At 43.7% G+C, this 26,770-nt stretch overlaps 1 protein-coding gene across 3 annotated transcripts in view; it reads left to right on the top strand.

Moving 5' to 3' along the window:
- Positions 1-17,021, top strand: part of SERAC1 (serine active site containing 1) — a 63,865-nt gene extending 46,844 nt beyond the window's left edge. For all 3 annotated transcript variants that reach the window (XM_014596813.3, XM_019479761.2, XM_019479762.2), the window contains 6 exons: positions 642-783; positions 4,847-4,947; positions 7,804-7,901; positions 8,811-8,993; positions 11,397-11,540; positions 14,251-17,021. In XM_014596813.3, the coding sequence (XP_014452299.1) occupies positions 642-783; positions 4,847-4,947; positions 7,804-7,901; positions 8,811-8,993; positions 11,397-11,540; positions 14,251-14,387 (805 nt within the window). In that variant the 3' untranslated portion in view covers positions 14,388-17,021. The remainder of the gene's footprint in view (positions 1-641; positions 784-4,846; positions 4,948-7,803; positions 7,902-8,810; positions 8,994-11,396; positions 11,541-14,250) is intronic.
- Positions 17,022-26,770: the final 9,749 nt, after the last annotated feature.

Genomic DNA, 26,770 nt, shown 5'->3' with positions numbered 1-26,770 from the left:
GAGTGCTAAGAGCAGGGGAGTGCAGCCATATTTGCAACACCAGTCACTGCTCCCACACCCCCTCTTTTTAAAATCCTGGATTTGCCTAAGCTTGTTAGTACTCCTTAATGTAGGCTAAATGATACTGCCAGGAGATTGTGGGGTGTCCCCTTCTTTCGCTCTGTCCCTTAAATCACATCATCAGTTTACTCAGTGGCCTGGTATGGCAAATGTCCCATAAGAATTACAATTTTCTTTTGGATGCTGCGGGAGTGGGAGGTATTGGCTCAATTTTCCAGGCATTTTATGAGTTGAAAATGTATCTGTTTGGGCTCACAGTGACTCACCAGCCTCTTCCCTGTTTTGCATATCTCCAGTTGCAGCAAGCTGACTGCAGAAAGCTGGGATGAGTTAAATGCCATCTGTACTGGATCTTTTTCATGCCCTTCTCTTTCCCTAGCCTGACATGTTCTGTGCAGTTCATCAGTTTAGATCTTGTTCTGTGTACCCTTTGTGAAGTGTGTTCTCCGTAACATACAAGGTATTATACACAATTAAAAACAGCACTTTGGGATCCTTTAGGGTACAAGTTTTTGTGCAAATGTGTTGTAATTTATTCAAATAATATGTATCCTACTTTTTATTTTTTTCCTCAATATCAGCCAGCCCATTAAAGCAGACATACTTTTTGTTCATGGTCTTATGGGAGCAGCATTTAAAACCTGGAGACAGCAAGACATAGACCCATCATTGGATGAAAAGGCTTCTGAAGGAGAAGAGGATTATAGTGAATGCTGGCCAAAGGTAGGGAGACTATAACTAATTCCTAACAGATTACTGTTTATTCTTCAGTGAGTAAGGTGGAGAGGAAAATGAAAGAGACAGCCTTGAGTCACACTGCTTGGCAATTGCCTGTCTTGAATCTAAATTACTTCTAATCAGATTTCATAAGTAGCTCTTTCTTATTTGTCAGATGAATTTTTGAACAGATTGTTCTTAAAATGGAATATCTGCTAATTTTAGACCTCTGATATCATTGTTCTCTGCAGTTAAAGGGGAAGAAATATCCTCTACACCCCTTTCCCTCTCTCTTGCCAATTTCCTGCTGAGCTAGGTCAAAATGATGGCCTTGAAAAGCCACGGAAATCAGCTTGCAAGGGCCAGCTCCGATACTGCTCTTCTAGTTCTTGGTTTGGGCAAAACGTCTCATTTGAGTTGGGACAATTCACTTTACAACCAAATATTAGATCAGTTTGTGTAGCACTGAACCATTGATGGTTCACTCTGCAAAGTAGAAGATAGCTAGTCCTAAATGTGTAACCCTGGGGTGAGCAAAATACGGCCTATGGGTTCAATTCAGTCTGCCAACTGATTGGATCTGGCCCAAGGGGGAGAATGGGCCAGTTGATTGGATCTAGTCTGTGTTGCCTCCATGGCATTCCGTATGGAGCTGAGCTCCATCTGGGGCAGTTAGTGCTGAACTCCTGCTTGTGCCAGCTGGCCCAGGTCCCAGCCATGCACAGCTTCTGGAGGGGCTACTTCTGAAGTGGTTGCAGCTGCCCTGGTGCTGCTCAGCTCCCTCGTCTCCAGTGGCAGCTCCTCCTCTTGCAGCCAGTTGAAGGGTGGAAGGCAGCCAGGAGCTGAAGCCAGAGCCCCACACACTAGGGCAGGAGCCACCTGGTTGAAGCTTCCTCCCCTCCCAGAGCAGTGCAGCAGGGGCATGGGAAGGAGGAGGAACTACTGCTGGAGGCAAGGGGAGGTGAGCAGCACCCAAGTTGCTGCAGCCACATAGGGAGCAACCCTGCTGGTAGGCTGTGCACTCTAGCCAGGGCCGAGCCGGCAGGTGTGAGCAGAAGCACAGAACTGGCTGCCTTAGGTGGGAGCAGTTGAGGCTCAACCCCATGTGGAGTGCCATGGACTGTACTATTTGGGCCAGTTCCTGTCCCCCCACACTCCTCACCCCACAGGGCCCCATGTTGTTCCTTCCCTGCGATCCTGGGCTGTACATGGAAACCGGCTGGGAAACATGTGGCTGGGTAAGGAGCTGCCCCCTGGGCTGGGATCTTGGGGTGGTGACAGCACTGGGCCAGGGCCCAGGGTAAAGCTGAGATCTACTCCCATCACGCCCCTGCCTGTAGAACTTGTGCCCATTGCCTCAAACACTGCTCCCTGCCTGCCTGGAGCCCCATACAACATAGGGAGATTTGGTGAGTTGTTGCAGGGGGCGGGTGTGCTAACGTGGCCCAAATATCTCATGAAAACTCCCTATGTGACTCTCCGGGCTCAAATATTTGTGCGCCCCTGGTTTAACACATGAAGGATGCTAGGGAAAGAGTGTTTCAGTCTCTGGTGATCTGAGTGGTTTTTGTTAATGACAAGTGTTTCCTGCTCCTGGGACTGTCACATACTTGCACTTTGACTTTTCGTTTTTAATATTTTTAAAATAAAGGTTTTAAAAAGTCAAAAAGTCAGTCTCTTTTCCCCCTCTCTCTCTTCATGGATGAACTAGGTTTTGGTCACTTGGCAGATACCCATATAACATTCTCTCTGGAGGTGCACTGATACATCTGTCCATATCGGATGAGCACCGATAAAAGGAAAATTGACATTATCAGCAATTGCTTTTTTTGGTCAGTCTAGCTGATGTCACTGATAAATGCCACATGCATGTGTGCAGGCACAGCATGCATGCGGCTAGGAATGCAGCCTGATAGCGTGGAGAGCAGCATCCAGCCGGTAGGACCTGGGGAGACAGTGGGGGGACAGATTGAGGCCTGCATGGTAAGGAAAGGAATGGGGCTGGGGCAGGGGCAAGGGCCAGTGCTGCCTAGCCAGGGTGGAGTGCAAGACAGACCCATGGGCAGCTCGTCTGGAGGGTGCAGGGGGTCAGGGAGGGGGGGTGGCTCCCCGCCACTGTGCACACTTCTGCGGGAGGTATGGGGGGGCCAGATTTGTGCATGGGGTGAGGACAGGTTGCCCTCTGGGGGCTTGGGGCCAGGGGCTGCGCTTGGGGCACGTAGCAGTGGTGGCACTGGGGGGGGGGGGGGGGGGGGGGAGTGATCCGGGGTGGGTTACAGCCACCCCAAAATTTGCCATAGCCACCCTGTAATCCTCCCTCCCAGCGCTGCCACTGCCTGCCTCACTCCTACCTACACTGAGTGCAGCCCTGGCCTAGCCCCCACTCCGGAACGAGGCCAGTGCAGCTCCTGGCCCTGGGTCCGCAGCAGGGAGCCCACATTTGCCCCATGCACAAATCCTGGGAGCACATGCCCCCCATGGCTCCCTCAGGGGTGTGCACAGCGACAGGGAGCCACCCCCCACTCTCCAATCCCCTACATCTCCTAGACAAGCCGGCTGCACCTCTGCCCCATGCCCTGCCCCCACCCCATTCCCTCCCTCATCATGGGGGTCTTGATCTGCCTCTGTCCACACTCCTTCCCCCCCCCCCCCCCCCCCGACTTACCAGCAGGATACTGCTCTCCAAGCTGCCAGGCTGAATATTAACTCGGTATTAGTTCATCACAGGGGCACAGAAGGGAATTGGTGAGGTTTTATTCACCAAGGCGCCCCCAGGGGTTACAAGAAATAATGGCCACAAGCTAGCAGAGAGTAGATTTAGACTGGACATTAGGAAGAACTTCTTCACAGTTTGAGTGGCCAAGGTCTGGAACAGGCTCCCAAGGGAGGTGGTACACTCCCCTACCCTGGGGGTCTTCAAGAGGAGGTTAGATGAGTATCTAGCTGGGGTCATCTAGACCCAGCACTCTTTCCTGCTTATGCAGGGGGTCGGACTCGATGATCTATTGAGGTCCCTTCCAACCCTAACATCTATGAATCTATTGGCCGATATGGCTGGTTAATAATCGGACATTGGTATTGGCCAAAAGAATCTTTATCGGTGCACCCTAATTCTCTTTTTTGTATGCCACTCACATCTTGAGAAACTGTCTGTAAAGCCACAGACTTTTTAATAAGTGTATACTGTATTTTTATAAATACACATGCTGTTAATTAGCTGAGGCTTACAGTTTGTTAGTTATCTTTATCAGTCCATGCTTCCATCTAATGTATTGTTGTTCCTTTGCATAGTGTAATCAGAAAAGTAGCTCTGTAAAAATTGATAGTGTGAGGTTCCATTCTCAGCCATTTTCCAGCAATTATATAGAAGAGCACCAGGGATACCAGAATTGTGAAGCCAGCTGGCAATTATCCTTTCAGGGCTTTGCACTACTTCCTTCACCTACCTGCCTGTAATACAATAATAATACTCTGCCACAAAGAGGTGTTAGAAGGATCATTGACTGGCAAAAAGCATTTTAGATATCACCCCAGCACTGAAAATCATCTCTGATGTTCCACTGAAGTCAGCTCTGTGTCGTTTGTTTATAAAGCACTTACATGATTTTTAAGAAGTGCTCCAATTTGAAACTCAAAAAGTGGTTTCTGTTCCTTCCTGTTCTGCAAATGCAGCCTCAGATCTTTACAATCTGGGTATCTTTTAGGCTATTTCAAGTAATTGCTTCTGCAATCAGAACTTGGTAGATCCTTCTATTAATAATGTAAGAGTCGAATAGAATCCAGCTCATTCTCCACTAGCCTTGTTGGCTGTGATGTGCTAACAGTAGCAAAACTTATTTTTGTCATTGTAAATTATCAGCTCTGAAGAGGCACACTAGTAGCAAATATTTTCAGAAAGAAGTCATTTTACACAGTTTCCTAAACATAACTCTGTATTTTCCTTTTCTTTTTCTTCAGACTAACTATCAGATTTCGGTGGATTGCTAGCCTTGATTTTGGTGTTTGAGGACCAGTTGCTGGATTTTGAATGCATTAATTTTGCTTTGTTTGCTTTTTGTATCTAATTTAGACATGGCTGGCTTCAGACTGCCCTGCCCTAAGAATTGTGTCTGTGGAGTATGACACCCATGTGAGTGACTGGAAAGCAAAATGCCCTGTTGAGGCACACAGGTAACAAATGGAGCGCATATAATTTGGGGAGAAGGGGAGAAGCTGTGAAAATGACACTATGAAAGGGGAGAAGCTATGAAAGCTTTGGGATCATCCAGTCAGGAGTGGTCTTATTTGTTTTCAAACTCCGCATAGTTGACAACATATTATCTAGAGATAATATGTGGGGGGAGAATTAAAGAGGAGGGGGTGTTCCATAACTTAAACAGTCCTCCAGAAGTACTGTGGAAGCCTGTGTTCTACTTAAACTATCTGCAGACTGAAAATAGGAATACAATTTTTTTCAAGAGCTGTAAATCCCTGGAAAGAGATCTCTATGGTGAATAAAATACATAGCAGCTTTGGACATAAAGTAGAAAATACCACATCCTACTGTAATTCAGGTATGTACTCCTGACAGAAACATTTCTGACCACAAGCATTGAGAATCTCTGGCATACACCTTATTTTGAACATCACCTCCAATTTGACTGCTTGTTTTCTAAAAGAAAAAAAAATCTTAACACAGACTCAGGCTAAGTACAGACAGTCAAAAATACTAAGGCCGAATCGATTTAATCTTCACAGGTTAATGTAAACTGTGTAGATTGACCCAGTAAGAAATTGAACAGACATTCACTTTTGATACTAGAAATGCAGCCACATGCCTACAGTGGCCCAGGTCAGAACCTGGGGAGTGCTAGAGCACGCCTCTCTGCTTAGGTGGAGCAGACAGCTTGAGCCAATGCTAGCCCACCCACCGTGAGATGGGGATGGGAGAGGGGGAGGGGGGGAGAGGTGCAAAGCATCTGGTGGACTGAAAGTTAACTTGAATCTGGAGGGGATCTGGGATAGAAGTTCAGTAAACCAATTTGAACTAAAACAGTTCAGTCTGATACTAGATCCATCCAGGTTTATCTTAAACCAGTTTTGGCCATTTTTAAAGTAGTTTATGTGTACTGAACTTGTTGTGTTGCAGATTTTGAACTGGTTTCCAATCACTTTTACTGGTTTATGTGTAACTTCTGTCCCTAGCCTCAAAGTTTCTTTTCTTTTTATAGAGATGACTAGGCTCTGGATCAGGTCCTTGTCCTAATCCTTTAAGCCAGTTATGCACATACAGAACTTTAAGTAGGTGCACAGTTCCATATCCTTAGCTGGGAGTGCTTGTGTGTTTTTTATAGATAAACATCTGTATAAGTGTTTATTTGTGTTTGTTTCTGAAGTTTTTATGTTCAGGAAAGTGTTTGCAGGATCAGAGCTTAGGGGAGAATTTTGCTTTACATACATCATGGAAAAAATTTCAGCCCATTGTGTAAGAAGTTAGGGAAGTAAGTAAAAGGAAATAAAATCTCTCTGTTTGTGTAGTAATTTCTGTTGCTTTGATAAAATACAGCAAACTGAGTTCAGAAAGATCACTAGAGTACGCAGTATTTGAATATTTAACAGCTCCATGTGAATGATAAAAAACAAAAGGGATGAAAGGGGTTGCTAAAGTGTATCAACAGTCAAAACCTAGCCCTTCTATTACCATTCATAGCTATGCTAGCTGACTTTTTAAAAAAGAATTTACAAAGCTGTCATAGAAGTGTTGTGGACTCGTAGGACAATATTTTGAGTCCCCATATAGAGTTGTGAATTCCCAAATGCCCTTTTGAATTTACTTTTCAAAAAGAGCCAGTCCCCACAGCTCTCTTAAAGCTTTGTGTTCAGCTAAAAAGGCATATTTGAGTATACTTTCATGTGTGCTGTACCAAAGTGAACTTTACTGTCCATGCTGAGAATTGATAGGATAGGACTTTTTAAATGTAGCTGTAATTTAGATCTTTGTGCACAGCAGCATCTCCAATATCCTGATGTTACCATTGCTTATTTAATACTCCAAACTCTCACCTTATCTTGTCTTCTGTGTTTAACCTGCCTCTACTGCAAGGAAAATGAATGTTATGCTGTAAAGTACAGTACTGGGAATTGGAAAACACAGGTTTTTTTCTGTTTTGTCAGTCTTGTTAATATTAAGCAAGTAGTTCACCGTTTCTGTACCTCAGTTTATCCATGTTTAAAATGGAGTTGATGCTTTGGCACTTTTGTAAAGTATTATTCTAGGTAAATTATGCAGAGGGCCTGGACAGACCAACATTTACACTGTTTTAATCTTGGGGGGATTTACATTTTGTCTGCTCTGTTTCATCTGTTTGATCCTGTCCTTCAGTAAATGAAGCTAAACCATAGTAACTTACCCAACTGTTTAATTCTAGAACACGCTGCCCAAGTTTGGTTTCTTCTTAGGTGAGTTAGAGAAACAAAACAGAGCTGATTCAGCTGAAATGTAGTAAATCACTCCTTTAAAACACTGTAATTGTTTATCTGTTCATACCTTGACTGACTTGTTTGTCATTGCATTGGCCCAAACTTCATGCACACTTTAGCAAAGTATTAGCCTTTCTCACATTTATGTATATTTTGTTTCAAGAGAGGATAGCATTTCTTATGCTCTGTTGCTTTCATAAAGTGAATAAAGAATTATTTTTATTGTTATAATGTGTGAACAAAAATGTTTGAAGTCCCAACACCTAACAAGATGTATACCTCTAAACTAAAGCTCAAAGAAAATTTCTGTAAGGCAAAATCAAAATGTAGTTATTGCTAGAAAATTATCTCAGTTCCAGTTCCTTGGAGACAGTCCTGCATGGTTTTCATTGTACAGTACTCAATTCCTAGTGAGGATGATGGCAACTGAGTGTGGCCAGTAGCTGACATAAGTTGTGCCTAACTTCCTTTATCACAGTACTGATGCACTGAAACTTCATTCCAGTCTGAAGCTGCCCTTTATTATGTTCACTTTCCTTCTGCTTATACCATCCTATTCTTCTGCAGGAAATCTATTGCTTATAGAAGCAATGAGCTTATCAAAAAGCTTAGAGCTGCTGGTATTGGAGAAAGACCTTTGGTATGGGTGTCCCATAGCATGGGGGGTAAGTACATTGGCATAGATCAGCTATTTATTATCCATGATTACTTTTTAAAATGAGTAGTTAAATTAGTCAAATAGCCACATTTGAAACAAGTTTGATTGCCCTTGATCAGGTGTGGCAAGGCAAAGCCATCTGGCCTCATGGGCTGTGTGAGTGGCATGGAGCCAGTCTACAGGCCAAATTGGACCCAGAGACCATCCCCTGCATGTTTGATCCATACATGTCCTGGAGTAGCTACTGCATGTAGCGTGGTCCTGCTCCAGCTGCTCCAGAGCTCCCCACTCCAGGATGTGCTGCTGGATCTGGCATGGAGCTGATATGATCTGGAGTGGGCACCACGTTGGACTATCCAGCATGCCCCATGTACTGCCTGTGGATCAATTCTGACAGCTGAATGAGAGGGCTCTGTGGGCCAGATTCAGCCCATGGGATTCGTCTTTGACACCCCTGCCCTAGATATTTGCAACTGCTCATTTGAAAATGCAGAACTGTGCTGATATTTTCTTAATGTTTTATACTGTATAACACGCACACACTTCATTAATGAGCTCTGTTGTTTACTTGTATTGGTTAACAGCACAAATAATCACCAAACAATTTAGCTGAAACTATAAAATTAATCATGAAATTGAGAACTGACAGGCAAATTCCCCTTGTATCAGTTTTATAGCATGTCTCTAGTGCCATTTAAAGCTCAATGAGTAAGTCTGGAGTACAGGATTGACACAATATATTGACATTTTACTTCTTCTGCTTTCTTACAGCTTACTGCATATTCTTACAGACTTTACAAACTAGAAAGCTAATTAACTGAGGCAGGAATATTGTTGCCTGCCTCATATTTAATATATGATCATTATTCTAACAGTGATTTACTTCCCTGCATGAGTGAATTTCTTTTGTTGCTAGGTCTTCTAGTAAAAAAGATGCTGGTAGATGCTTCCAAGAACCCAGAAATGGATAAAATTGTAAACAATACCCGAGGCATCATATTTTATAGCGTACCTCATCATGGCTCTCGACTGGCTGAATACTCAATAAATGCTAGATATCTTCTCTTTCCTTCTGCAGAGGTTAAGGAACTCAGTAAAGGTACGTTTACTTCCTTAACTCTTACCAACAACATGACATGTTGCTGATGTTTGTTATCTCTGAAAGTTCATAGATAAAAACAGCAACATCTCTTCTTATCTTTAGGACTGTCTGTTACATGGATTAAATATCTGCTGCATCCGATTGGGGGGAAGGCAGAACTAAGGGCAAATTTACAGAAGAGTAGGCTAAACTGTTTAGACATGTAACGGTGGAGTATGTTACTCCTCTGTAGTATACCTCACCAAAATGAAGGAACTGGTTGAAAATCTGTGTGTGGAAGGTAACTTAGGTGATAGAGATGCAAAATGAGTCTTAAGGGGGAAAAAAAGGAGAGAGAACAGAAGAATAAAGATAGTGGACTTCAAGAAATTAGACTCCAGTAAACTAAAATAATTGGTAGGTAAGATCCCCTTGAAAACAGTAGTAAGCGAATGAAGAATTCACGAACATTGTCATTTTCTTAAGATAACAATAATTAGAAGACATGCACAAGCTTTTCCAATGTAAAGGAAAGATAGGAAAAGTAGGAAGAAACCAAGCTGGTTAAATTACAAATTATTCAAGGACCTGGAACTCAAGGAGAAATTGAATAAAAACTGAAATCTAGGTCAAATTACTGAGTCTGAGTCCAAAGGTATAGCACAAGGGGGTAAGGCCAAAATGAGAAAGGCCAAAGCAAGAAATAAGATAAAAATAGCAGGAGACATGAAGAGAAACAAGAAAAGATTTTATATTTACAGTGGTAGTAAGAAGAAGTACAAGGACAAAGTTGGTCAACTACACAATAAGGAAAAGATGCTAAGAACATGTGATACCTAGAAAGCCAAAGTGTTTAAGGGTTTTTTTCCTTCAACCTTCACTTGAAAGGTTAACTGTAATCAGATGGTTAACACAATTAGTATCACTGAAGAGGGGTAAGAACTCAGACTAGTATAGAATAGAGAATGTGGAATATGGGTGGAAAAGATAGGAAAAGGGCAAACTTAACCTCAACTTTTTAAAAGGGGGGAAAAGAGAGGATCAAGGAGTTATAGATCACTTAGTTCCATTCTGTTTAAAGATATGAGAATAAACAAACATGAAATCTATTGATAAATAGATAAATATCTAAAAGATAACAAGGGTATAAATAACAGCCAGATTGGATTTGTCATGTCAACTCAGTTTCTTTCTGTGGCAGGGTAACAGGTCTTGTGGATAGTGGAGAAACAGGAGATGTGATGCATCTGTCTCACATTTGTCTCTGTGATATCCTTTTAAGCAGTTTAGAAAATATAGTCTAACTAGATGGAAAAAAGGGAGAGGTTACTATGTGACTGGTTGACATATTCAAAGAATAGATGTCAGTGTCTCGCTCACAACGGGAAGGATGTATCAAGTGGGGTTCATCTGGGTCTGGTACTAGTCAGTGTTTTCATTAATGACTTGGATAATGAAATAAAGAGTACACTCATTAAATTTGCAGATGATACCAAGCCAAGAAAGGTTGCAGGCACTTGGAGAACAGGATTGGAATTCAAAATGAGCTTGACAAATTGGAGGGAGAAAAAAACCCCTTGAAATAGATAGAATGAAATTCAATAAAGACAAGTGCAAAGTATGACAGATAGGTAGGAATAAGTGACTGCACAAATAAATGCCAGTCATTCTCAACTGTATTAGGCAGCAGTTCTCCAGAAAAAAGATCTCAATGTTGTAGTACCACACAAAGTATATGAAGTACTGTGCTTGCAATGGGTCATGCTTATGCAAAAAAAGCCAACATCATGGTAGGATATATAAACAGTAGGCTCATATGTAAGATACAAGAAATAGTTCTTCGATTCTGACACTGATAAGGACTTGGGTGGAGTACTGTTTCTAGTTTTGTCATGGAGTATCGTAACTGCCTTAAAATATATGAAAGGTTGCTGTAAAGAGGAAAGTTATGAATGACTCACTATGTTCACTAGCAATAAGACAAGAAGTAAATTAAATTTAATTTAAAAAGTGATATTTAGGTTAAGTGGTAGGGAAAAAAATTCTAGTTAAGCACTGGAATCATTAGGGAGTTGGGGAATCTCCATCACTGGAAGAAGAATATAAAGATCTGTCAGGAATGATTTGGGCAGGAATTTTTCCTTAGGACAAAGGCACAAACCAGATTAACTTCCTGAGGTCCCTTCCTGCCCTATTCTGATGATTCTCTGATACTTTATTTGCTATAGGATGAAGTGACAGAGTTGCGTAAGCCAGTTTCCTGTTAAATTAAACACAGGGTCTTACAACAGATGTGCTGCTCTTTTTATTTGAGGTTATAATTTTGCCAAAAATTATTCCTTATGTGATTAGTGTAGATAAGTTTCAGTTCTGAGACTGAGTTTACACATACTGCAATATTTATTTTCCATTTTTCTTCAGACTCTCCTGCCCTTAAAGAACTGAATGATGACTTTCTCTCATTTGCCAAGGATAAAAAGTTTCCGGTGTTGAGTTTTGCAGAAACTTTACCTACACACATAGGGAGCATGATAAAACTGCATGTGGTACCAGTGGAATCAGCAAGTATGTCAAATAACTATTTGTTTTTTTGTGTTTTGCTGTAGGGAAGGATGCTATCATAGTAGTAGTTGGAAAGATATTTAATAGGATATTATGTGAAAAGTTGTTGATGGTGCCTTTTACAAAGTTTTCACTAGTTTTTTAACTTGATTACATTCCTGTATCTATATATGTGTGCCCCTCCTGTTGAAGTCAAAGAGAATTATGCATGTATCTGAATGCATCTCTCTTACATTTTTCACATTTGAACAGTGCGTACTTACTAAAGGAAAACAGACCTTGCTCTTATATTTCTTATCTGTTCTTCTGATTAAAACTCCTACAGCCTAATATGGACATATGGATATTTTCACTAGCCAACAAAAAAGCCCAGCTGTAGCCACCCTAAAAACAGGAAAGAAAATCGGCAAATACTGACCAAAGTAATTGTACACAAATATATTTTTCTACCTGTTCTACATCCTTGTCCTTCGTCAGTCAGAAGATGTATGCTGAAGCAGTTGTGTGTTGAAAATTAATTCATAATCCTGAAATCTTGACTTGCATATTTTTGCTGGTGTGTGAAAAGGCAAAAAACACAGGGTTTGTTTAATGTGTGATCAGCATATAGAACTTGTTGTCCAGAGTTGGAGATTTCAAATGTTACTTCATGGTTTGGGGGTTTCCCATACATGATTGACTTGCCTAGTGAGATTTTTGCAAGGACTGATTCTTACCTGTTTACTTACCAAAATATTATTGATATATATTTTTAAATGAAGCCTGAAAATCAGAGAGTTAAACCAGAAAAAAACAAAATATAAAAACAATGAGGGCATGAGGAGTTGTGTGGAGCAGTATGGCAAGAGTTGTATATATGATGCTGGCAGAGTGCTCTCCTTTTTTTGAAGTAGCACTTAGAAATTGCAGCACTCCTTACACTGTTCCCAGGCCTAGTGGTACTCAGTTTGTTCGGTGGTTATGCCCACTCTACCACTCTAGTGTATGGTCAAGGGCCTGCAGACCAAGCCCTACGAGGAGAGACTAGAGAAACTGGACCTTTTCAGCCTCCGCAAGAGAAGGTTGAGAGGCGACCTTGTGGCTGCCTATAAGTTCATCACGGGGGCACAGAAGGGAATTGGTGAGGATTTATTCACCAAGGTGCCCCCGGGGGTCACAAGAAACACTGGCCACAAGCTAGCAGAGAGCAGATTTAGATTGGACATTAGGAAGAACTTCTTCACAGTTCGAGTGGCCAAGGTCTGGAACGGGCTCCCAAGGGAGGTGGTGCTCTCCCCTACCCTGGGGGTCTTCAAGAGGAGGTTAGATGAGTATCTAGCTGGGGTCATCTAGACCCAGCACTCTTTCCTTCTTATGCAGGGGGTCGGACTCGATGATCTATTGAGGTCCCTTCCGACCCTAACATTTATGAATCTATGGATCTATGAATCTAGTGGCCTTTCATGTACAAGAAGAAGCTTCAGGCACAATGAAGAATTTCTCTGAAAATTCAAGCACTTGCAAATAGGATTAAATTGCCAATCTCAGCATGACCTGACCTAGAAGTGAGAGCAGTGAGGAAGCCTATGCGTCTTAACTAGTCTCAGTGTAAATAATGAGTTGGAAATGGAGCACCATTTATAGGAGTTTATGCCATCATAAGGAATGTGCCTTTATGCTGTTTTGAATATTTACATGTACATCACCCTGGTTTTAATCTTCATATCAAAATATTTTTATAAAGATTTTATTTGATTATGGTAAAGTTGAACAAGTTTGACAATTGGTAAAGCCTTCCACATTCCATTAGATACTTTTGAAATGCAGATACTGGGTGCATCTATATACTCATTTAATGTGCTTTAGGTAATGCGCATTAAATATAGTACCTCCGGGAGTTTATACACATACCGTTTTGTCTCGCAATATGCTGGAGATCCACTGCTTTGGAGTAGACTTGATTAATACACACGAGCTGATGTGAACTGTGCTGCACCACGTGCAGGTGTATAAGAAGTGAAATGCACATCAGTATGCAGAAAATGGCAGTGGTGCACTTTTGAACTAAAACAACTTCTTATGAGTTTTAGTTCAGAAGCACGCCACCACCATTTTCACAGCACTGATGCACATTTTGCCACTTATACAACTGCAAGCAATGAAAAGCATCCGGCGCTGCAAAGCGCCAGGCGCTGCGATACTTGTGTGTGTAAAAATGCCCTCCATTGTGAGGAACTAGAAGTAGGTTCATCAGTCTATTTTAATGCGCATTAGCCGAAGAGCACAGTTTTTGTAACATTTTAATGCCCATTTAAATGGGCATTAAAGCACATGTATAGACACACCCACTGCAGGTTAAATCCTGGGCTGCTTTGAAACCAGTCGTGAAACTCCCATTAACTTCAGTACAGCCACGATTACATTGCAAAGTGGGTACTGGTAACTGGCTCAGTAGAGAAGCAGAAGTTGTGATCCTTCAGCAGGTCCTAGCAGTAGGGTTTGCCTACACAGATCCTTGATCCCTTTGAAGTCATACTTGCTTAATATGGCAGCGTGTTTAAAATGCTTTTGGTCCATTAAAAACATAACCTAGTCTCAGGAAAAATTATTAAACAACAGAGAAATGCTGACTGCTTCTGGAAAAGCAGCCACTAGTGCAAGAGCTTTTTTTAAAATCTAGATACTCTCTTCTATTGAACTCTGAGTGTTTTTTTTTTTCTTTTTCTTGGTCCAGATTTAGGTATAGGAGATCTAATTCCAGTGGCTGTCAATCATCTAAACATTTGTAAGCCAAAGAAGAAGGATGCTTTCCTGTACCAGCGGACTTTAAAGTTCATTCAGGATGCACTTGCAAGGGAACTTGGAAGCTAATTCTCTCCTATGTGTGCGCATGTAGCAAAATCCTTTCTATGAAACTTCTGAGAAGCTGAGAATTGCAAGACATTATATTATTAATAAAATATGATCTCAGTGTGGCTTTCAGCATATCTGCATAGGTCTGCACTACTTATGGCTGAAATTTATTCAAAATAAATGTGCACCAATCCACAGTCCTGTAAGTCCGGCATTAAAAGGTGAGAATCAGCTTTGATTCATTTTGCTTATCAACATGTCTCTATATAATTTTACATAATTGTTTGGCCAGCAGAGGATGGAGATACATCCTTCACAGCTCACAAAATCATGTTGCACAGAAATAGCTATAAAATACTTGAAACTTCCTCTTCCACTGTATCTTCCCAGCTGGAGAGGTTATGAGGGTCCTGGCTCTTTTGACTGAAATAACTATACTTCCTGGATAAAAATCTTGTACAGAGGATCAAAAACAGTTAACCCAGAAGATGATTTCTGGGTTGGCAAACAAGCAGCTATCTTGAAGTACACATCTTCTGTTCATGGTTAGGTATTTAAACAAAATTTAGAGGGAATATCCCTGATTGCTTGATTCAGAATATTTTTTAAACTTTCTTTTTAAATAAATCCCACTTATCAAATAACAGATTTAACATTTAAAGCTGCATCCAATCGCCTAAATTATGTAAATTATACGTAATTATATGTAAAGACAGATATTTATTTTCCCTCAACTGTGCTCCCTTAAGTCAATGTCCACAGGAGCCTTGTGTTCTTCAAGATAGTATTTTGATTGATAACCAGTTACAGTTTGGTTGTTCTACTTGCCTTTTTGTTTCATGGACTGAGAAGTGTTAGCAAGTCCAGTACTTTGTTTCCTGGCTGAGGAGGAGATATCATCACCTAATCTGATCTCTGGCATGGTATCCTGTGGAAAGGAGACAATGGCAGTTTAATCTAGTTTTGTTTAAAAAAAAAAAAGTCTTGTACAGTTCTATTTTAATCGTATCTGCTCTTGAACTTCTAGATAATAGAAAAATTGACCTAACGTGAGACTGTTTGTTTTATTTCAGCTTAGTTTGTGTTGGCTAGGTCAAGGGGAGGGCTTTTGCTCTTTCAAATGGAAGATCTAGGATAGGCGATGCACATGTTAACTTCTGGCTGCTTAATTTAGGGACACTGAGAAAGCAGTGTACTTAATCCCTGGAGGCATTGGCTCAGATGTTCAGTAGGGAGCTTTTTAGCTGATTTAAAGAATAGTGCTGGAAAAGCTCTATTGGAGCAAGACATTTATGCAGTCCTTGAGAAGATGGTAGCTATGACAGGAGACTGTGGAAGAGGGAGAGCATATCAATAAGGCAGGAAAAAATAAGAACATTCCCAGAGCTCTTATCAGAAACACTGAGGACTTCAAAGCAAAATATTTTGCACTTATGGAGGCCTGTGTGAAGTTATTTACTTCATGTAGAAAACCAGCAGCATTGTCTTGTATAAATTGTGTGGACTGTTTTTGCCCTGAGTGTTTTGGATCAATGTCATAATGACACAGTTAATGTCACTGATGAGAAATAAATGTAATTTAGAACAAGACTGCCAGTATTCAGCCACCTATCTTCAAGCCGTAAAAGAATCCAAACAAAATTAAGAGCAGCCTGGCTACGGCCTTGATTTAACAAAGCCGTATTGAAGTTTGCAGCCGCAGATCTTCCGCTAACCCTTCTGATCTTCAGCCTCTCCCAAACCAAGTAGGCTCTCTCTCCAGTAGGCTGGAGGCTTCTAGGCAGCCCTTTGCTAATGGAATCCTTGGCTGATGTTGGTAGGGGGACCACCAGAGACTGTTTAGGGAATCACTTAATATCTCTCTTTTGTGGGACGAATCTGCCAGATCATACAGTTGTGTGGTAAAAAGCCACAAAATCAAAACAAGTTGAAATGTACCTCAGAAGTCTCATGGGAGCTTAGCATAAAAATGGTGTCTGCTGAAAACACCTTTGACATTCCCATATTAGAACATCCTGATCTAGGAGGACACAGAGCTGGGAAGAGCAGTTTCTGAAGCTTAGCCTCAGCCAGCCAGACTTGCACTGTCAGATTCAGGATCCAGAGAAGCACAGAAGGCCTGGCACCATTTTTGACCTAAAGCCCCATGTGTTTTCAGGGGCATCATTTCAGACTGAAACAGGCCCAAAACAATGTTTAAAGAAACATATTCTGCTGATGCTGTCTCTTAAACTTCAGAATGTAAATACAGTAGAGTCCTTATTTGTTAAGAACAGACCTGAGCCATATGGAATTAGTTTGTATACCCAGGGTTTGGACAGACTTGAGAACTGAACATCATAAAACATGTGGAGTGTGACATTACCCATTTTTGAGAAGTAAACTTTTAGCTAAGAGGGATTCGGATCAATGAAATTCTGTGGTAATGCTTTGTACAGTAAATCCTTTTGTATTGGCTATTGTAACTGGAATTCTTGAAGAACTCTCATTTTTCTATAACTGCTGAATGAATAAATATGTAACCTTTTAACTTAATAATAGGCTTGAGTTATTCAGTAATGTTGTATTTGGGAGATGGTAATGACATTTTTTTTAAAGAAAGTAATTTACTATATATATAGTGAAAATATATATTAAATAAATTGCAAGTGACCTGCTGAGTGGGAGCATTTGTTTTCTAAATGTTGATAAATGTCTTGTGTTCAGTAATTAGCTGTTTTATTATTATTGCCCTTTGTATGTGGTGTATAAGGTGAGAACAGGAGCGCTAAGAGCTCCAAAGGCATGAAGGTGTGGAACTCGACCAAATCTTAAATGTTTTGCAGAGCTGTATTATTTTCCAATGTTTGTTTTGGACTGGGTTTTCATTTTGTCAGGACTAGTGGAGCTTTTAAATAGCAAGTTTAACTGCACTGTATTAAATCCAGTCTTGTGCTTCTCTTCTCTCACCCTCTTACCGAGTAAGAATATAAAAACATAAGTGCATTACTGGGTCAGGCCAATGGTCCATCTAGCCTGGTATCCTGTTTTTGACAGTGGCAGGAGTGCATGCAATACGGGGAGAGCACCAAACTGCGTATCTCTAGAATAATCTATTCCTTACTCTACCAGGCATCCACCATTTTTAGTTTAGAGATGCCAGAGGAAATATCCCCAACCATTCTATTCAACAGCCATTTAGATCTATCATCCATGCATTTATTCAGTCCCTTTTTGAACCTGGCTGTGCTGTCTGCATCCACCACCTCCTGCAGCAATGAATTCTACAAGTTAACTATGTGTTACATAAAAAAAATACTTTAAACGTGTCAGTTAGTCATTTCAATGTGTGCCCAATAATTCTAGTATTCTGGGACTTGGTGAACAACTGTTTCCTGTTCATTTGGACCACACCTGTCATTTTAAAGACCTCTATCATACCCCCCCTCAGCCGCCTTCTTTCCAAACTGAAGAGTAAGAAACTGTGCTTTACTGTTAACTTTAGAAGTGGCCATCGTATTTCACGACAATCTAAAATAGTGACTCTTATTTTTTCTGAGCTGCACAGGACTCAAACTTGGCCTTTACCCAAAACACCCACACTTTTCCACAGGTGGGAATTCAGCAGAATGCGTGGCTAGTTGGCAGATGCTTTTTACCTGCTTGCTGACTGCTGGACGATCTTTTCCTTATTTACAACTTTGGCATTTACTTACAAAAATACTTTATTTTAATGCAGTTTTGAATTGCTTATGTGAATGGGGCTTTTAAGCATGTTTGCAGGTCTCCTTCTGAGACTGCAATTTGGGTGGTTTATCTAGCTTAAATGGAACTGTCAATATGCTTGTTTTATGGCTTTATGATTCTTTGTCATTTAGTTTATAATTTCATAGTTACCACAGCATTCACAAAATGTCAGCAGGGAATCCTGTACATTAGAGGAAGAAGTATTCAACTCAGCCCATGTGCTGGCTTGGCCATTTGTTGCTCCCTGGGTTGCAACTTGAAATTAGTTCTCATTGTTGACCTAACTTGCACAGTAAATAGCTGTAGTACTACATGTAAGAATTCCAGTTGTGCTAGCCCGTAGTTATGCTAAACTATAGTAAGTTATGTTGCTGAAAAGCAGTAGAAGAGAAAAGGGCCTCCTGACCACTGGGTGACCTAGTAAGAAAGAAAAAAAACCTAAAACCCAATAATGGGCAAAAAGACACTGAAGGGAGTATGAAAACAGTAGATACTAATGTAAAAGTTAGTACTTACTAATGAGAGTGCAGGTCCATGAACTTGGCGAACCAAACAAACAAAGATGAACATCTTGACCGAGAGATAAGAGTGGGCATGAGATAGGGTGATACACAAGAATAAATAAAGGATTTGGGAGACCTGTCCCTCATAAAGACCTAAGGAAATGTGAATAACATACGGTGTCTGTACCAGTGAAGAACAAATTTCTTCAAGTTGGGCTAACTGTTAATCAGGGTCATGTGCCATGGTCTATTGTAGACACATCCCTGTGACCATGCATCACTGCCTACCCTCATGGAGAATGGGCCCGGCCTGACATGACCCAGCCTAGCCCGGTCACCTAGCACGCACCTTTGGACAGGAGCCGTGGGTTCCGGTTCTGTCCAAAGTCATGCTAGTGGGCTGTCGGTCCAGGTCGAGTCATAGATTTCATAGACATTAGGGCTGGAAGGGACCTCAGAAGATCATTGAGTCCAGCCCCCTGCGCCAGGGGCAGGAAGTCAGCTGGGGTCATAGGATCCCAGCAAGATAAACATCCAAATGTCTCCTGAAGGTGTTCAAAGTAGGTGCTTGAACCACCTCTGGCGGCAGTCATTCCAGACCTTGAGGGCTCGGACAGTAAAGAAGCTCTTCCTTATGTCCAGCCTGAAGCGGTCATGGAGGAGTTTGTGACCGTTCGATCTTGTCATCCCTTGGGGTGCTCTGGTGAACAAACGTTCCCCCAGATCCTGGTGAGCACCCCTGATAAACTTATAGGCGGCCACCAGATCACCCCTGAGCCTGCGCTTTTCCAAGCTGAAGAGTCCCATAACTCTCAGCCTCTCGTAAGGTCTGTTTTCCTGACCTCTGATCATGTGCGTGGCTCTCCTCTGGACTCTCTCAAGCTTCTCTACGTCTGTTTTGAATTGTGGAGCCCAAACTGGCTATCCCTCAGGATGTTGCCGTCAGCCAGTCTGTTAAGAATGGCCTCTTTGATAATCTTTTCTAAGACCTTCCCTGGGATAGAGGTCAGGCTGATGGGCCTGTAGTTTGTCGGATCCACTTTCCTCCCTTTCTTGAAGATAGGCACCACATTGGCCTTCTTCCAATCATCGGGCACTTCACCAAAGCGCCAGGAGTTCTTGAAGATCCATGTTAGGGGCTGAGCTATGATGCTTGCCAGCTCCTTGAGTACCCTGGGGTGTAGACTGTCAGGGCTGGCTGACTTGAAGGTATCCAGCCTCTCAAGGTGTTCCTTCATAAGGTCAGCATTGATGGAGGGTAAAGAATCACCCTCATCCTGGAACTTCCCGTCCCATAATGGGCAGGGGCAACCCTTGGGACTGGTGAAAAAATGATGCAAAGTACCCATTGAGCAAGTTGGCTTTTTCCTGGGCGTCAGTTGTCAGTTGTCCCATCTGGTTTAGCAGGGGTCCAACATTGACCTTGCTTTTCCTCTGGCTCCCCACATATCTAAAAAAAGGACTTTATATTGTCCTTGATATTTGTAGCTAGTTGGAGTTCAGTCGCAGCTTTGGCTTTCCTGGTTTGCTTCCTGCAGGTCCGGACCAGTGCAGAATATTCCTCCTTGGAGGTGGATCCAGTCCTCCATCCTTTGTAGATCTTTCTTTTTAGACACAGGAGGTCTGCTAGTTCCCTGCTGAGCCAAGGGGGCTGCTGTGCCCTTTTGCTGCCTTTTCTCTGAGACAGGATAGACTTTGCTTGTGCATCCAGGATCACTCCCTTGAGGAGCAACCACTCTTCCTGAACTCCCCTCTCCTTTGGGTTGTGGCCCTTTAGGGCCTCCTTGACAAGCCTCCTGAGCTTGTCAAAGTCAGCTTTCCTGAAGTCGAGGACTTCTGTATTACTGATCGACTTGCCAGCTGTACGGCAGACGGTGATGGTGATCAGCTCATGGTCGCTGTCACCCAGCTTCCCTTCAATCATGAGGTTGCTGATTATGTCGTCCCGCATTGCCAGTACCAGGTCGAGCAGTGCTTTACCTCTTGTTGGCCTGTAGACTTCTTGAGTCAGATAGAACTCATCCACGCACGAGAGGAAGCTTTGTGACTGTTCGGATTTGGCTGAGTGCTCTTCCCACAGATGTCTGGGTAGCTGAAGTCTCCCGTAACAACCATGCACTGGGAGCGTGTGGCCTCAGCCAATTCCCTGGTGAACTCCTGGTCAAGCTCTTGATCCTGGGTAGGAGGTCTGAGTTAGACTCCCACCATTGTGTCCTCTGTGCTGTGTTCCCCACAGATTTTAACCCAGAGGGTCTCCAGTTGTCCACCCTGGGCGCCAATGTCGCCTTGCAGGGATGTGTAGCATTCCTTGACATAGAGAGCTACACCCCCGCCCCTTTTGTCTACTCGATCTCTCCTGTACGGGGTATAGCTGCCTATACCTGTGGTCCAGTCATGGGTGGAGTCCCACTAGGTCTCTGTTATCCCTATGACATTGTAATTATTTGTGTTAAGCAGGAGGACAAGTTCCTCCTGTTTATTCCCCAAACTCTTGGCATTTGTGTACAGGCACACAAGTGTTCCTTTGGGGGCCCTTGCCTTGCCTACAGATCATTCCAGGGCTGGGGCAGGTGTGGGCTCCCTTAAATGCCTTGGCCTGCTGGCTTTGCAAGGGTTGCTCAGTGGGCCAGCAGTGGTGGTACTCCACCCATCCCCCAGCGGGCTTAGTTTAAAGCCAAATGGAACAGGTCAGCCAGTCTACCTGAGAAGAGCCTCCTCCCCAGCAGAGAGAGGTGGAGGCCATCCCTTCCCAGCAGCTCATTGCCTCTCTCACCAAAGAGCGGACTGTGGTCAAGGAAGCTGAAGCCTTCATGATAACACCAGCGCCGCAGTCTTTGGTTTACTACCTCGATCCTCCTCTCCCTCCTCAGCCCATAGTCTGAAACTCGGAGGATTGAGGAAAACACCACCTGCGCTCCCAACCAACCCCTTAAGCCCCGCTCCCAAATCCCTGTAGCGCTTCATGACCTGGCTGGGATTGCTCCGAGCCATGTCATTTGTGCCCACATGGATAAGGAGCATAAGGTAGTGGTCAGTGGGCTGGAGGAGCTTACGGATCTTCTCCGCAATGACTTGGATATGGGCTTCCAGGAAGCAGCAGACTTCCCGGGCTAAGGGGTCGAGGCGACAGATTGCCCCCTCGATCCCCCTCACGATGGAGTCTCCCATGACAAACACTTTGCATTTTGTCTTAGGGAGAGCAGGGCCGGTAGCTACAGTTGAGCCTGTGTTGCCTGCAGGAGCTGGCAGCTCTGCAGGCTTTGCTGGGGCTGCAAGAGGTTCATACTTGTTGCAAAGCTCCAGAGGGGTGGGGACCTTGGTGCGGTGGGCCTTGGGGCCCCTGACCACCTTGGTCCAACCCCCTGGCTGGACAGAATGGGAGGTTCCTGAGTCCTCCCTTGTCCTGGAAGGTGACTTCAGTCTGCCCTCCGCCTCCAGGGGGTGGAGGGCCTGGCAGTAGGAGTCTATCTCTTGCTCACCATCCCTGATAGCATGCAGTCTCTGGACTGTGGCCTGGAGCTCTTCTAGCTGGTGCGCCAGAGACCCCAAAAGGGAGCAGACCTCACAAAGGGAGGTGGCCATGCTCCCGGGCCCCAGAAGCTGAAAAAGTGTCAGGCAGCCCCCACAGCCAAGAGCCAGAGGCTCCATCTGTGTGGCGCCCAGAACCATGGGGTCCATCTGGGTGGAGGCCTCTGTGGTGCCAGAGGGTCAGGTCTGTCCGGTTCCGTTCTCCCCGCACAGACCGTGGGTTAGACAGTACTGCCACGGGCACAGCCCAGCTGGCACCACAGGGGGTGGGTGGGGCAGGCATGGGGTGGCCCCCTGCATAAACCCCACATCCCCCTCCGCACCAACCAACGCACCCCACACCCACCCACAACTCTTCCCCCTACCCATACATCTTCCCACCCTCCTCCTGCAAGCCTCACATCCCCCACTCCCCATCACATACCCACTGTGCCCAGCTGCCAGACGGGATGAGACCTGTTGGAAGGAGCTGTGACTGCAGGGGCAGCTGTCCCCACAACCTGGTTAGTGAAGGAATCAGGGGGAGCTCCAATTTTTCTACTATGAGAAAACCAACAGCAAACATTAAGGCACATAGATATTTAGAATTTATTTTAGTATGATGATAGAGACACTGGTAGGCTTCCAAAGTATAAATATATCAATAAAACATTGCCCAACTGATCTCTCTCTCTCTCTCTCTGTCTATCTATCTAGTGGTCTTTTGTTTTAATTGTGGAAGAACATGGATTTCAGAGTATTTTAAAGAGTGAATTTGGGATTTTTTTACCAGAGAATTTGCAGTTTTTAAATAGGGAGCACCAGGATTCCAGCTAGTGAAGCAAGTGGCAGGACCCAGGCAGAGAAACCTGCTCAGGGCTGGCACTTGGGACCAAGCTGGAGGACAAATGAGGTGGCTGACCTCCTGGCCATTTAGGGCCAGAAGGACATGCTATGACAGTTCAAAGCAGGCCATCACACAGAACATCTTCTGGGCAGTAGCTGCAGCCATGGGCAACTGGCAGCTGGCCCAGAGGTGCAGATGCCTCTGCTGTGGCCATGCAGTCTCCATCTGGGTCTGGTAGGCACGCAGCCTTGGGACCATGTGCTGTTGCAGGTGCACAGCAGGTCATAACCAGGCAGCAGCCCCAATGCCAGACTGCTGCAGTGGGGCAGAGGGTGCAGGGAACTCTGTTAGGGCTGCTTCAGCAGTCCAGCTGGGACAAGGGGCTAGTCTCTCCAGATACCAGTTGGCTGGGCCCCAAAAGCTCCTGATACCACTCTGTTTGTCCCTGTATTGGGTCATTCCATCTGCACCCCTCTCTCTCTTTCACTTGCTTCCTATTTGGTCCTGGCTGGTTGAGCAGATGACCTGGCCAGATAAATTCCTCAGGGGGCAGTGCCCTCTCTCTTCCTCCGGCAGCATTTTGGAAAAGCCACAAGCAACCTGCCTCCAGACGCTGCCCAGGTGAATCACTGTGAGTAAAGACCTGGAAACTAGCTTGTAGATCAGAACTAAGTAAATGCAGTAGTGTCTTAAAAGGCTCACCGTACTCAATTTCTATAAAGGCTCAACTTATTTTGGCTTGCTCAAAGCGTATTTCTGACTCCTTTGTTCTCCCCTTCTTTCCCCCACATCAATAAAGGTATCAGGTTACAGCATGACTGGCTATTTCACTGTGTGAGGGGCTGAAAAGAGGCCTTTTTGCTCCCGGCCCGGCCAGCAGAGCTTGGCTGTTTGTTATCTCAGTCATAAAGATAGCTCACCTGAGGTTATCCTGGGAGGCTTTGGGCTGAAAGAGGCACCCAGAAATATTAGCAGTGGGCAAAGCACTCCTAAGGCTTGCAGAGTCTGTGTAGCCCAGGCTGCACAGAGCCCTGAGACCAGTGCCCAGGTGGTGGCAGTGTTACCCCAGGCTTGTGGGTGTTCTCCTGGAAGGGGCCGTCCAGCTGCAGGCTCTCTAGGGGAGACTCCCAAAGTGTGGTTTTGGGCCTGGCACAGTGAGGCAGGTGGGTCAGCGTAGTAGTGCCTCCTACTGTGCCGCCACACAAGTAGCCCTGAGCTGCTCACCAGGGCAACTTTTTATACTGCTGAGGCCAGCACAGGTGCTGACCCCAGGCTCTAGCTTCTCCTGGCTGCAGCTCTGGGAGGAGCTGGGCAGGGTCATTTTGCCTCAAGTGGCACAACTTATCCCACACCAAAGTGCATGTCCAGGCACATACGATGTGGCAAAAATCCTCGGTACAAATTTGTGCCGCTATTTGAGCTGCTGCAAGCGCACGTGCATACGTATGTGGACACGCCCCACATGTTTGCAGCAACTATAGTGTGTCTAGACAGTGGATTTCTACAAGCATTAGAAATCATATCCCTATACAGACAAAATTCTTAGCTCTAAGAGCTCTGTGGTCTTTCAGGTGAGTACTCTCAGTGGATAGTGATATGTGGTATTTGGAAAGCAGGACACAGAGTAGGGCCAAGTGGGAGCCTGCCTATTCCCAGCACCTGTAGCAGCTCAACTAATGACAAAAAGGAATCTTTAGTGCAACTGAATCAATATTTTCAGTATCTATAACCTTTTAATTTTCAATTAATATTACATACAACCTAAAGGTCTATTGTGCTGGCTGTTACAGCTGGCCAAAACCCAGAAGGTCCACCTCACAGAGAATTGTGGGTTGTGGGGTGAAGAGGAACTAATTTGAGATGGAAAAAAATCAAAACTTTTTTCATGGGAAAAATCATTTCCTTTGTTGGCCTGGCAGCTGCCTGCCAGGGATGACGCTTGTCAATTTTGCTTTCTCCCCTGCAGGCAGAAAATGAAATTGCTGAGCCTCCCAGGCAGGCAGCTGGTGAGCCATCAGTTTGATTTTCCCCATGGAAAGTTTGAAAGAAATGTTTTCATCAGATTATTCTGGTGGAAAATTCCCAACCAGTTCTAGTAGGCCTTGTACAAACACAAGGGAAGGGACAACTCCTCCCCAAGTAATTAATAAAGTTAAAACTACTAGTAAATGTTAAAAATCATAATAATTTATATGGCTTTTTAGAGCTGGAACAGAATATAAGGACCTCACACATGGCAACTACATGGATAAATAGGTGTCATACACTGACAGATCAAGGGGAGTTATTATTCCCCTCTATTCAGCACTGCTGAAGCTACATCTGGAGTACGTTGCTCAGTTTTGGGCCCCTGCTACAGAAAGGATGTGGACAAAGTGGAGAGAGTCCAGTGGAGGGCAATGAAAATGGTGAGGTTGAGGCACATGACTTCTGAGGAGAGGCTGAGGGAACTGGGCTTATTTAGTCTGGAGAAAAGACAGAGAGGGGATTTAATAGCACCCTGCTGTAAAATGTGTGTTATGTCTATTTAATATAGAATGAATATTATCAAACCAGAAGGCTTCAACAATGAATCCTTGTTTCTTAACATTCCCCTCTTGCATCAGAAATCCATAGCCTGACACCAGTTTTCCTACAGAAGTGATTGTCCAGCTTCTTCATTCTTTTGGGCCACTCAGCGAGAGAGAGGAGGAAGACTCTGTCATAGACCGTCATCCTTCTTATGATCACCCAAGATTCCTCACTGCTCCTTTTACAAAATACTTTATGTTGAGGACTTGTATGTACATTTGTGTACATTTATATTTTGTGGCCCATCACTGGTCCAGGAAACATACTTTTAAGAATCACTGGGCCAGAGTGACAAATGAGACCAGAGAGTCACCCTCCCACTTAAGTCAACCACACCATCACCTGGACAGCCTGTCAGTTCTTTGTAATGATTTCCTAATCAAATGTGGACCCAGCCTGACTTTGCTTTTCTTGTCCAGTCCTGTGAGATCAGACCCCAGGCTGCAGTGGCTCCATATCAGGAACACTGCTTGAATTTTACACAAGTAAGGAGGATAAAAAACTTTGGTGTCTCAAGTCTCTCTTCTTAGCCTTACCTTTCCAGCTGGCATGTTGCTTTTCCCGCACCTTGATTTGTTGTGACTGAATGGTCCATGCTTTTGCTGATTGTATAAACCAGACTGAATCTCTGTCGCTAACTTGAATGGGCGGCTCACCACTTAAAAGCATAAGATGTAAAGGCCAGTTACTGCATTTATTCAAGTGGAGTAAAAAAGCAGGTTTTATTTGACACGTATAAATCTACTTTAATTGGCTTTCCCACTAGCTCTTTCATTAACGTATTAATTAGCCATCTCAGGGCTGTTAAATTCTTTGTTGCACCAGCATATTGAATATAATAATATAACATCTTCTATTTTTTTAATGCCCTTAATATTTTCTGCTGAGATATGTCCATAAATATCTAGTGCTACCTTTAAAAAACAAAACAAAACCAAAAAGTAGGCCGGGATGTTTTGATGTACCAGGGAAGAAAGCAGCCATCCTACTTCGGAGTGACTCACCTTCCTTTCAGTTTGTTGAATTGAGCACTTTAATAACAGACAGGCTTTTAAAGAAATGTGCTTGGAAAAGGAAGGGGGAGGGGAGAGAAATGATTAGATAAAGGAAGCGCTGCTTTGTCTACCGAATGTCTTTGCTTAGAATTCAACCCCAGAGATGAGAAGACTTAAGCAAGTCAGGCTATTAATAGCAATGAAGCAGTCGATTTTACAGTTCCCCAGACAGCCAAGAATGGACTAAACCAA

Source organism: Alligator mississippiensis, chromosome 1, assembly GCF_030867095.1.
Source record: "Alligator mississippiensis isolate rAllMis1 chromosome 1, rAllMis1, whole genome shotgun sequence".
NCBI lineage: Eukaryota > Metazoa > Chordata > Crocodylia > Alligatoridae > Alligator > Alligator mississippiensis.
This window is presented reverse-complemented; position numbering and strand designations above follow the sequence as displayed.